At 38.3% G+C, this 13,338-nt stretch overlaps 1 protein-coding gene across 3 annotated transcripts in view; it reads right to left on the reverse strand.

The window, feature by feature from the left end:
- Window positions 1–1,089: 1,089 nt before the first annotated feature.
- sytl5 (synaptotagmin-like 5) overlaps window positions 1,090–13,338 on the reverse strand; it is a 47,736-nt gene continuing 35,487 nt past the window's right edge. For 2 of the 3 annotated variants that reach the window (XM_032568584.1, XM_032568583.1), the window contains exons 10-18: window positions 13,054–13,149; window positions 11,434–11,499; window positions 9,983–10,161; window positions 9,771–9,873; window positions 9,533–9,694; window positions 9,333–9,441; window positions 5,464–5,602; window positions 4,258–4,466; window positions 1,090–3,291 (exon numbers count right to left, since the gene is read on the reverse strand). In XM_032568584.1, coding sequence (XP_032424475.1) covers window positions 3,149–3,291; window positions 4,258–4,466; window positions 5,464–5,602; window positions 9,333–9,441; window positions 9,533–9,694; window positions 9,771–9,873; window positions 9,983–10,161; window positions 11,434–11,499; window positions 13,054–13,149 — 1,206 coding nt within the window. In that variant the 3' untranslated portion in view covers window positions 1,090–3,148. The remainder of the gene's footprint in view (window positions 3,292–4,257; window positions 4,467–5,463; window positions 5,603–9,332; window positions 9,442–9,532; window positions 9,695–9,770; window positions 9,874–9,982; window positions 10,162–11,433; window positions 11,500–13,053; window positions 13,150–13,338) is intronic. The other variant, XM_032568585.1, reaches the window with a different exon arrangement.

Genomic DNA, 13,338 nt, shown 5'->3' on the forward strand with positions numbered 1-13,338 from the left:
AAATGTTTTACTTTGGCTCCATTGAAGCAGAAGACTTTCTTCAACATACCAGCTGTTTCCACAACATAATTATTGGTAAGCAGGAGTTTTTTTCTTCCAAAATGTCTCTCTTCTTTCCACTTCTAAAGCCCAGATTCACACTGTGCACATAATACTCTGATACTCAGAGCTTTGGATAACTTTTTAAGTTACTCACTAAATGATACTAATATGAATGGTCCAGTTAGGGTGAATAATCATTGCCAGGCATTATTTTAAGATCTTTTTTCTTTAGATTCTTAAACCTAGGAAGGTTGATTTTCAGTCTAACTCTGCTTTAAACTTTTCTCTGACGTTGTTTATTGTGTTCCCTGTTCTTCATGATGCTGTTTCTTCTCTAACAAACCTTCCAGGCCTTCACAGACCAGCTGGATTTATATTATGTTAAAACTTTACCCAGGTGGAGTCTGTTAATCCGGTGACTTCTGAAAGCAATTAGTTTTCCTCTGGATTTTATAGGTGCTTTGGGGTGATGGGTGGTAAATAAATGTGGATGCCACTGAGTTTTTTATTTGCAAAAGTTCATGTGTCCTCGTCCTTCAACTTTACAATATTAGAGGTCAACTGAACAGTGTGGCAAATATTTTCTCCAGATGAAAGAATGACTTTGGAGCGAGAAATAGCTCCTGCTAATTAAGGCAGCAAAGAGTTTCCTGTGTTTTTAAATAGCAAATATTAAATACATCAAATATCAAACATGCCACGTATATAACAGCAGATGTAACCATGGATGGGCTTTCTTTATTTTGCCTGCCTCATGCTCCGAAAAAGATCGGTATGCTGTTATAGACATTTTTCTGCCCAGGGTGGTTATAGCTAAGGGATCAGCTGTCTTCATGTACTGAGAAATGAATCAGACCTTTTCTTTTTTTTGGTTACATGACTAATGCATGATTGTGACCTTTTTATGCATTCATCTTGTGCTGTGATCTGGGGATAAAACTGGAGCTAAATAAGAGAAATAAATGTCACACCAGACTTGTTGGGTTAAAGCCTGAAAACCTGTTCCCATTTAAACCACCACCTAAAAACACGACAAGCACCAGTCAATCAGATATATTTTTTTTATATCAGTAATATTCTCCATAAAGCAATAAAACCATCTTACAGACTATGGAAAGATGCATTTATTTCAAAATATTCTTGAAGCACATTTGGGAGAAGATAAGCTTTTGAAAGGTGAGTTTGATGATCAGAACCAGACACAAGAGAGACGGTACATGCAGTACATAAATATGTTCCTCTGGATTGAGACTCTGCATGAGATTCTCGGTCATGCTAAACGGTCTGCACATGAATTTTAGTTATCATTACTTTGTATCTGGGAGTTTAGAGCGGACGTTTACAGAGACCTGGGAAATACAACTGGCATTCCACATGAAATGTAGGTTGTTTGTTTTTATCTGGAAAAGTTTCGGTGAACTGCAGAACACATCACAGAACGAATGATCACAGCGCCCCGGGCAGCAATGACAAGGTCAGCGTCTGACTATCAGTGGCTCATGATTGGGCCCCCCCTCCCTGAGAAGATGGCAGCTCACGTTGGTGCTGACTCACTCTGTAACACGCAGACCCGGCTCAGGGTTCCTGAGAAAACGCTGCAGATCACACCTTCTCCTCTAGGTGCAAAGTGATGTCAGCATCAGTGCTTTGTGTAACCTTTTTGTTCCTCTACCCTAATGAACACACTGATACAGTGTTATGTAACTTTACAAAAAAAAAAAGCTAGTCTAAATTTCCTTATCAGACCGGACTTTTGTGCCTCATTTTATATATTTTCTTTAAACCAGAGGGGGAAAGCAGATAAACTCATCTATAAAGGGATGACTCTTGACCCCACTGTTTAATAAACCAGCAGCGGCAATACAATTTATTTAATAGACATAATACCAATTTACTCCATTGCTAATTCTGCTTACATTATTACTTACTGCACTGAACTCATTTTGATTATTAGCTGGTTAACATCTCAAAATCTTAAATAATACCTGAACTTTACCAAAGAGCTCATGTCAAAGTAAACAGGAGACAGGATTCAAAGAGGAACCATAGGTGTCCAGGATTTTGTGAAAACTATAATTAAAATTTTGAAGAAAAAAAAAAAAATACATGTGAAAAGAAATGAGTGAATCAGAAAAGTTGCATTGAGCACTTTTAGAATTGACTGGCTTTATTCTGTTTCCTGGATAGCTGGAGCTGTTCGCTGTTCTTCATTTGGCAATTTTCCCAGCATCAAAATTTTGAGCGAATATTTTGCATTTTCTTTACACTGGCATTTTTTTATTTTTACTTTCTGGACAAATTTGTGTCAAGTTAATTCACATCATCAAATGCAACAAGAACTAAAAAAAATAAATCTTCCAAGATATTTTCCAAAAATGAAAACTCTCAAGTTTTCATTTTTGGAAACTTAAGCCAGTTTCCATCATCAATACAAGATGATTATGTTCTTCACAAATCTACTCGGGTTTTCTACAGTAACTTCTCCGGTTTCTTCTACTGTCCAGAATGATATTAATATTAGAAAGAAGGGCGTATGAATATCTGTATCATATGTCCTGTTGTAAAAGATTTAGCTGCTTTTCCCCTCAGTATGCATTACTGTCAATGAGATACTGTATATACAAGCAACAAGACTTTGTTGCTTATAGAGGGAATGTTTATATTTAGTATTAACCAATGCCTCATCTAATACACCTTTAATAATTTCGATTAGCTGTTACTACATGCAGAAATGACCCACAGACGAGACGAGGACCGAGACATCAGGAGTAACCATGTGCTTATCTATATAAGTTACACGAAGTTAAATACAACACAGGTTTCCTAGAACAGCAGCAAACGGCAGCAGTGCTTGGTCAAGACAGATGCTTTGGGAGGAAAGAGGGGCACATGTGGGTGAGAGAGTAAGGCATGACTGGCTGTGGTGGACAGGAGAGGAGATCTGGACAAGAAAGAAAGTACAAAGAGGAGCGGTTCCAGTTGAGTCACTGCTTGCTTTTTTTCTTGACCGCTCGACCTCTCCAGCTCTCTCCCCACAACTTCAGACCATTTCCTCCGCTTCTTTCCCTCCCTGTAATTCTCTCTTCCGTTGTGCTTCGGTCTAAGTTCATGTGTTGCACTTGCGCATGCTCGACCGCAGCGTCAGAGTGCACTCTTGAGGAACCTCTGGGTTTTCGATCATGCGCTGCCAGACCTGCTGCTCTTCCCCGTACGAGTCCATCCAGTCCACCTCGTTCCCGTAGCTTTTGCCTTGAGGAAAACGAGACAAATATTTGGTTCAGCTTGTTAGAGCATTTAGAGATCCCAGGGGATGTTAATGTGTTCCAGTTGAACATAAATAATAAAAAAACAATATTTAAATTTTTTTTGGTTTTGATTAAATTATGTCAGTAAGTATAAAACAAACTATGTCACATGTTTTAAAGTCATGTTTAAAAATCTGCTCCTAGTTTTGATCTAAAGAGAGAAAATATGTTGCGTCTAATTTTCAATATAACTTTATTACATTTTACCATCAAAAATCTTTATGTGTTTTATTTGATTTTATGCAGTTTTTAGAAATTGTACTCAAGTACATGTAAGCCAACTTATTTTTAATTGAGTAAAAGTTAGAAGTATCCAAGAAATTACTCAAGTAAGAGTAAAAAACATGCAAGTGCAACTTTTTTGATTACATGCAAAATGGATTATGGTGGGAAATTAGCACTGAAACACAGTGGTGATGCTTTTCTACATTAGAAACAATGAAGTTGGTCAGATTTGATTGGAATATAAAGGAAAATCCTGGAAGAAATCTGGTAAAAGACTTACCACGCTTTTGGCTCCAAGGAATAGTTTAAATTAAAGCATATTTATGTGGCCCAGTCAAAGCCCAAATCCAACTGAGAGTATGTGGCAATACTTAAAATATTCATGTTCAGAGTTGCTTTCTATCCAATTTGGCAGCTGAGGCCGTTTCTCAAACATATCCAAAAGCTTGCACAATAGCAAAGCTGAATATCTCAAGGGGTTGAAAGGCACATTTCTGAAAAATATATAACTTTCCATCCACATAATAATGTTGTTAATTCATGCTGGTCTATTGAATCAAATCCCAATAAAATACACTGACGTTTCACCTTATAATGTCATAAAAATCTCCAAAAGCTCAAGGAGTATGAATAGTTTTCCATACAACCTAACAAGCACAAGTCAGCTGGCATTTTCCTCTCCTACCTGTCCCCGCTCCCAGCCTGACTCCTCCTAGGAAAACATTGCTGGACAAAGCCTCTTTGTCCCACACGGTCAGCTCAAGGCAGATGTTGTTGAGGTCTCCGTCCTGCAGGCCGCAGTAGGTGAAGGTGTGGTTCCACTGCGGGTTCACGGTGCGCCGCTCCACCGCCGTCTTGTGCTTGGTTGACTTGTTATTGTCTGGGAGGAGGTATCTGTGGGAGAAAGTTTACAACTTCTCGTTACTCTACCGTGCTGCATGCACAGCTGAACACGGACCAGAGTGTCTCTGTTATGTGATTCTTAACATTTGCTATCAGAAAGTGAGTCAGTGAGCACAAAGTAAAGATTATTTAGGGCAAAAATGTTGTCTGAAGCAGCAAGCAAGAATCAAAAGATGAAAAAATGAAGTGACAAAGTCTTAAAACATTAAACAGTTTGAAGGAAAACATACAAAAAGTTTTAATTGAATATGAAAAAAACAGAAAAAAGTTTGAATGATTTCTCTTTGAAGTGTCTTTCAATGTAAATTTTTAAGGTTACCAATAAATAAGTAATCTCTATTACTTATCTATTGGTAAGTAATAGATAAATAATATCTTATCAGCAGTGACAAACTGAAAATACAATCACAAATTGTATATTTACAATTTGTGATTGTAAATATACAATCACAAATTGTGATAATACAACACAATGTTGATGGTTACTGATTAATCAGAGTAGTAAAGGTACATTTAACATCTTTTTTTTTTTTTTTTTTGTAACTTGAACATATTTACCAGGTTGGTAATTTAGTCAAAATTGAACTGGATGGTGAAGATCTTACAATAAATACATGTTGAGTGTAAAAGTCTTATTTTTCAGAAAACCTGAATCTCTCCTGTTAGACAATAAAGTAAAGAACAGAACAGAGTCTGAAAACTCAATGATTTTTCCCATACATTTCTTTTTATTTTATCCAGACGTTTAGTAATAAAATCCAATTCTACACTTTCCAAGCTACATAATATCTACTTTTCCACAGGAATCCTGCATATATTAAGATTTTGTCTTGACAATAACGACTGACAATTTCATAATTATGCATCCATTGTGCAGAATAAATGTCAACATCTTATGTGTCTGACCGTAAGAGCAACAGTAAATGTGTCCCCTCAAACATCCCAAGCTGTGTCCTGAATCTCATCTCACCCTTTCATCACATCTCACCCTTTCACAAAAGGATCCGAAGTGCCTCCAGACTTGACCGCTGTTAGATTTTTGGCCCCTTTGACCAGCAGCTCGACCATGCCCCCTTTAGGCAGCGTGAAGCTGCTTGTCTTCTTGCCTTTCAGGAAGCTCTTCTTCACTGCAAACCCACGAGAAAACGCAAACAAAGTGGAAGGAAACAGATTTGTCAGCGCACATGATTTCAGTGCCGTACTTCAGAGACTACTGGGAATAAAAAGCTGTATGTGAAAGATTTGATCTCAGAAGGAGTTCTGTTTTTAGCTGCTGACAACTCAAAAATGAGTCATAAATAAATAAAAACCTACAAGAAGAAATGTGTTTGACAATTCTCGGAGGGCTCAACGTTTCTACACCTGAAAACAAAAACACAAACTAAAGACACATTCACACACATTGATCACTTTAGCTGATAATTAAGCTGCCTGTAAACATAAATGTGAGGTTTAAAAGCTTTAAAGGTCCCATGAGAAATGAAAATGGTGTAAAGTATTACTCAGGAGTTCTGCACTTTAGCTCTAAATTAAACAGAAAATGTGACATATATTAGTTCTAATATTTCACAGCGTCTTGATAAAGAAAGTCAGCGTCTGGATGACCGATGACCCTTGAACCTATCCATATTAATCAAAGCTGTGAGTGTGATGGATGTCTGGATGAATAAATCAAAGGAAGAGTGTGACAGATGGCATCCAGAGGTGTGAGGGGTAAAACAATACCCCTATTATTAAGAGTGGACTGGGTAGCAAGCTGCCAGCGAGCATTTTACACATAACCAAAGTCTGAATATAAATCTGTTTGAGTTTAAGAAGTAAAAATGTTGTCATTTGTCTCTGGGAATGAAAAGATTCACTGTAAATGCTTCTGTTGAGGTTGACAGATACCAACTGTGATCTAAACCATTTCAATAATCTCTGATTCTCAAAATAAATAGAGATGATATTGAACATACAGTACTAGCATGAGGTTTACATCGAGTCCGCATGAGCATGAATTTATTCTTTTATGGCTCAATAACTTTTAAGAACTAGAAATGGTATGAAATAAAAAAAAGAGTAAAATGTATACATATACGAACTCAATGCACTAAGCTTTAAATAAATGCTTTAAAGTAACCAAGAAACAGCTAAAATAATTCTGTGTGAATGTTTGAAAACTCTTCTATGCTTAATTTAAATTGCCTGGTATGAATCTTCGATTTGTAAAAGGTTTGAGGTCGGGGATTTGGACTGAGAAGTTTACCGACAGTCTGTTTTATCCTGTTAAAGATTTCTGTATTGATGGAGGACAAACTTGCGGCTCCAACAGAACAATTGTATCAATCTGACCCAAACTTCCCCCCTGAGATGGAAAAAAAAACAACAAAAAAACTGGTTATAGTAATCAAGAAACCATCAGGATGAAACATGTCTTCCTAAAGCCCCAACTTCCAAACGACTAGAATTTTATTTTCAGTAGTTTATTTTATCTCAAGCTTGACAATTTCTGAAATGAAAAGTGGTGAGATATCCTCCATAACTTTGCCAGAAGCCCACTGATGTCAACTAAAAGCAAATAATCAAGGTGCAACTTGGTAAGGGACATTTAAATAAACATTAGTGGGGGTGTATTTATATTTCTGAGCCAGTATGTATAATTTTGACCAGTGTGAACAAAAGAAAATCCACAATAAATTCAATAGTTTAGAAAAAGATTAAAGTTGGTGTGTTAGCTTTCTGCCCTGGAAAAACAAAAAGCTCAAATATCTCTTTAAGAGCGCAAAACGACATCTCCTGTGCATGTAAACCTTTCATGGTCTGTTTCAGTCATTCAGGATTTCCTGTTAATAGATAAAATGTGCCAAACCTGAACCTGAACTATTTGAACAAGGCAGAGTATTCATTCCACAGTTTTCATTACATTTCATTTTGAATCATATCGAGAAGCAGGGTGGTGAAATTTCCCAGGGAAACAAACAAACAAATCCCCAGCTGTAAAAAAAAAGAAAGCAAACTTTCGTCAGCACGAAAGCTGAAGATTACAGTAAAATTATATTTTTAAATGCAGCAGGTGGTGGTGAGTATTCAGCTGCATCTAATTTACTGTGGACGAACTGAGGAAAGATTTAAAGTATCCTGTGCCATCTTAAACAAGGTCACTGTCTGAAAGCCTTCCTAAAATAATTAAAGCTTCTCACTTTCACCTTTCTGATTAATTTCTGCTTAGCTGCAGCTGTAAAGTTGTGTTACTGTGTGACTTGATCAATTCCATCCTGATAAATTAGTTTTGCATGAGACTTTGAAGGGGAGCAATCCACAAAAAGACTAGCAGGGGTAAAGTGGTGGTTGGAGTGTATACTCAGGCTTAAATCTGTGTTGGCATGGATGTGTGTGTGTGTGTGTGTGTGTGTGTATTCAGCTTCAGCACCTGTTTATTGAAATAGATTAGAGTTTGTCCAGGCAAATGCTTGTTCAGACGATGCTGATTGCAGTCAGCTGCAGGTAAAACTCAGAAAATGACTAAGTGCCTCATTTACATACAGTTCAAAACTAAATTATCCCTTCAAAACTATGCTAATCAGAAAAAAAGCCATTGAACTGAAAGTGTGAAAACATTTTTTGAGTTGAGTTTTGTCCTTTGTGTTTTACAAATTAACATTTTCACATTCTACTTGCTAAAAGCCATCAAGATGTTGGAAGATAAGGAACAGAAAATAATCTCAACTGTTTTTCCCCGGCTTTGCAATAATTGGTGATGAAATGGGAGCAAGTAAAGGCAACTTTTTAATAGCGACTTGTTGGGTCAGATGGAACCGAGTGTTTAATTATAGCTCAGACTGGGTTAGGAGAAAACTGTATTCATGCTTGTTAAAAATGATCGGCTAGCTGGTGGATTACTCATTATTACAAGCTCCTGCTGCGCTGCCAAACAGCGTTCTCACCCTCAGAGCTTCCTTTTATAGATCAGCAAAAGAAATAATGACTTCCAGAAAAACAAACTTAGAAAGTGGCCACCTATTTCAAACTAAAATTGATTTAAATCCCAGCCTGTTATAAGTTATGCAATTCTGGTCAGCGGTTCACATAAACTCATCATGGGTGTGATTGTCATATTATTTTCTTATTGATTTATTTTACTACTTTTGTCCAAGGAGAAAAGGTGAAAGTTTGAGTGACTATTATAGATTTTGCTCCAATCCACAGTCAAAACTGTACATATTGACTAAAAGCAGGATGGCAGGATGTCACTTTGCCAATGGCATCACATTTTTTGTAACATTTTCTGATGTAAATCTGACTAGATTTGATTAATCATCTTGGGAGAACATGAAGGAGGCACCGTTTATTGGTGCAGACTTGGCTTTTGAGCAAAGTGTCCAAACACTTTGGATCCGTTGGGATCATTTGGGATCCCGTTGGATTTGTCCACAAATTTCAACTGTTTAGTAAATGGGAAGGCAAAGAATTAGGAAACAGTTCAATTTGTGCGACTGGCAGTGAAACAGACCTTCAGCATGCTGCTGCCACCACCAGCATGCTAACCAGTTCAGCGTAGTGAGGATTAAAAGGTCCATCTTGACTCCTTCAACCATTATTCTTGTTGCCAAAAAGTTAAATCGTTTTGTCTGACCACAACACATTTTCTCAGAAGGGATTTAGTGTGTCCAGATGTGCAGCTGTATGTTTAGTTGCATTTGAAACGCCAGTTTTGGAGCACAGTTTTACATTGTGATGACCTTAAAGTCATTTACGGTAATTGTGGTATTTCTGGTTTATGATAGGTTCAGATTTGGACAATAATTGTTTCTCAACATCCAAACACACTTTCTGTCACCTGTGATTTCACTGAGTTCAGCTCGGTGTGAAACATACCTTGAACCTGGTCCAGAGGCAGTGTGAGGTTTTTCTCTGCAGGAATGTACTTCAGCACAACAGTCAGCTCTCCTTTGTAGTGCATGGTGGAGTCAGTGCTGCTCTCTACCTGCACACGCATGCATAAAATATCCTGAAGCATCTGAAGCTGCTTTAAAGGAAGATCATATATGACAAAGTTTACTGCCACTGGCTCCTACCTTGGGCTGCAGAGAGTACCACTCCTCTATCTGAGAGTCGAACTCCCAGGAGTCAAAGGTCAGCTCCACTTCTCCCAGGAAGCTGTTGTATCCAAAGCGGTCATGGTGCCACACAGACACCTGCAGGGTTCGAGTCTCCAGCTGCGAGTGGCTGATCACGTACTGAAAAGCGGAGGAGAACAACAGCTTGTTGAAATCTATTATTCAGACTCGACCGGGAAGATTTTCTGTGACTGACTCGCAGGTTCTCGTTAAAAACCGGGTTGATGGTGTTGGGTCTGATGCTCGTCTTCCTCTTGCTCTGGCGGGACGTGTCAGGAAGCAGGTAGGTCTTCACATACCTGCCAAAACAAAGTCGTTCTTTTTTCCCCCACATACGCCACACTGACATGACTCTATGCAGAGCAAATTATTATCAATTGTCATCAGAAAACCTCCAAGAGCTCTTACGCGTCTGTGCGCTGCCTCCTGTCGTCTCCCGTTGCCAGGTTGTAACACTTTTTCACCAGAACGTTGAGGGCGCCTGTTTTGTAGCTGTAGCTGATGTTGAGGAGAATCTCGCCGCTCACCCTGGCGTTTCCGTAGTCGCCCGTCTCGCTGTACATGCTCATCATGCTGTTGAGGCTGCTCTGTGATGCCAACATGACAGATAAGACATGAGATGAGGAAGAGGAGGAGACGTGGGTTCAGTTTTTGTAATTTCCCATCACCTCAGCTAATAGCTTATGGGAATAGATGGAGGAATTATAGCACAAAAATGAGACGTTTTCTGTGCTTATCAGAACTACAAAATGTAATAAACTGTAGTAAACAAAATCTTTTTTTGATAAGAAAATGAAGAAAAATGTAACAAAGGATCAAATAAGGAGATTTATTAGCAGTACACAATAAACCAGAGGTTCATTTCAGCTAAATAAAAATCAGAGCCGCAAATGTTATATCATCTTCTGAAAAGAAAAAAAAATAATTTTTGATAAATATTTACCACAGAAATTTTTTTGTCATTTATCACCAATTTATCTTTCAGTGCATTTATTTCATGAAAGAGAAATTGCTAAAGCCTCCACTGGTTATTATAATAACATTAGTTGGTTCTTTAACATTTTAGCCAAGGTTATTAAGAGCCCATTTCAATCACATTACAATCTGTAGTTTTCCCACCTAGTGGGAAAACTACAGATTGTAATGTGCATTTATTTGACAATCTGAAACAATTAAGTGCAAAAAGTAAAAAAAACCTAAAGGGGAGCGGACCCTTTTCCACACCACTACTTAACCAGATGATACAGATATTAGAAAACAGACAGAAATAAAAATAGCAAACCATGATGGAGCTACGTAAAGGCAATGTGAACAGTTAAAACTGCAGCAGTGTGGTGTTTTAATAGAGAGCTTGCGCTCAGCTGCGATGTTGTGTTGACTGAGTTTTAGCCATTTGAAACCAAAGGAACAAACCTAATTGTGTCTCTTGCACAATGCACCTACAAACCTGCAAACATTTACCTACAAACTTCATTTCTCTATGAAGAAAAGAGTCCAAACCACATTGGTAACAGCAGGTAATTAACTCTGGAATATGACTGCTGGTAAACAGGAGGAGATAAAACCGTCTGAACCCAGCTGGAATTAATCCATGCTGTTTTTCACAAAAAGGGAAGTTTGCTTCATGTATTTCCTCCAGCTACCGACTGTGATGAAGACTTTTTTTTCTATTGTGGGGAGTTATGGAAACAATAGAGACAAATATTAGCACAAACGTCCACTGAGCCAGGCAGGTGTATGCAGGAAAGGTTTTTATATATTATTGAGCGATGGGTGCAATATTTATGCTACGGTACTGCAGCATCTTTAATGTAGCAGGAAAACAGCAGCATGCAGAAACGTGAAACACGGAGACTCACAGTCTCAGCATCCGAGTCGGGGATGTTTAGGTACCCCCACCTTCTTTCTGTGCCGGGAGTGGAGGACTGGATTCAGAACGAGCCGGGAGGAGAGGAAAGAGAGCCAAAGGAAAGGAGCAGAGGTTGTTGAAGCTATAGGCAGAAAATACAGCAAGACTGACACCAGAAAACCCCCATCATGCACACACTGTTACCGTGGTGATTATCAGATAAAACCGCAGAGATTAACAGTGGTTGGAAATCAGCAAAGATGGACAGCGCAAACAAGCAGCAAGATAAGAAAGTGGAGAAATGTTTCTGTTCTCACTGAACCAAAGAGAAGTCAGAGAGATAAGAAGCACACATCAAAACGTAGTTATTTACTTTTCATACATTATATGCACATACTGTACATGTCAATGAATTAGAATATTATTGAAAACGTTAATTATTTAAGTAATTCTGGCTATAGGTGTACTGCTTTATGGCTTGCAGCTGATAAAAAATTAAGAATTTCACATATTTGTATTTTTAATACAGAAACCTCATCCCACTGAGTAGTACTGTATGTACTCAGTACTTGATTGAGGCTAATTTTGCATGAATTACTGTATAAATGCAGTGTGGCATTGAGGTGATCAGCCTCAGGATGTATAAAAGTTCCAGAGGTGTGAATCCATATTAAAGACGATGTATGTAAATCGCTTTAATGTAAAGAATCAATAGATAACAAAAATGGTAACACTTTATTTGAAAGGGTGTGCATAAGACTGACATTACACTATCATAAACATGACATAACAATGGTCATGAACCTGAAGGAGTCTTTATGAATGTTTAAGACTGTTGTCATGAAATGCCTTTCGGTAAATAATGACATTTTAATGCAAAGTTGATTCTTTTAATTGACTTTTAATGTAAGTTTTAATGCAAATTTGCATAAAAATGTCATTATTTACCGAACAAATAATGCTAAGTTGACACTTTTAATGCAACTTTTAATGCATTTTTGCATTAAAAGTGTCGTAATTTACCAAAAGACACTTCATGACAACAGTCATAAACATTCATAAAGACTTATTCATGTTAATGACAGTGTAAAGTCACATTTGTGACAGTGTAATGTTAGTCTTATGCACATGCCTTCAAATAAAGTGCTACCCAAAAAATTTAAAGCATCATCTTAACATGATATATCTGTTATTTGCCATATTTGTATCAATCGTCTGGTGAACCTCTGAACATCTTCACTGATAAATCCTGCCGAAACAGGACATTCCTTTTGGACTTACATTTCTACATTTTCCACAAATAAGACAGCAGAAGTCTCTCAGTTACCCGCGTGAAAGCATGTTTTCACCACTCACGTCACTCTGATGACACAAAGCAGGAACTCTCCAGCATCTCACACTATAACTGCGTCATGTTAGTTTGCTTAAATGCAGCAGGTTGGTGAGCGTGGGAGGTTTTCTTGACATGGCTCATCCCGTGTTAGCACAGTCAACACAGAGAAAGCATGAATGTCTTACTCTGAGGGCATGTGTGCACAAGGACCAGGGCCGTGTCTGAGTGGTAGGGGAGCATGTAGGACTTTCCAGAGGCTGTGTGTCTTTGTTTGTGCTTGCTTTTACTCGGCGTTACCGTTGATGCGGCGTTGCTAAGGCGTCCGCCCCTACTCAGGCTGTGTGCCGACATCAGGGCATCGATGTCTTCCTCTGCGTCCTCGTCGGAAAACTCCTGCAAGAGATGGCGTTCAGATGAGCGTGACATCTGGAAGGTCTGATCCAAACATCGCTGAGTGGGCGGACGGAGCCGGGCCCGGCCTCTGTAAATTCAATCAGTCAAATCCGGACACAGTGTAGTAATCTGGTTTTGCTGCTTCTACAGTAAACTTGAGAGCTTCACTGGAAGAGTGGGCAAAGGAAG

Source organism: Xiphophorus hellerii, chromosome 7, assembly GCF_003331165.1.
Source record: "Xiphophorus hellerii strain 12219 chromosome 7, Xiphophorus_hellerii-4.1, whole genome shotgun sequence".
Classification (NCBI taxonomy): domain Eukaryota; kingdom Metazoa; phylum Chordata; class Actinopteri; order Cyprinodontiformes; family Poeciliidae; genus Xiphophorus; species Xiphophorus hellerii.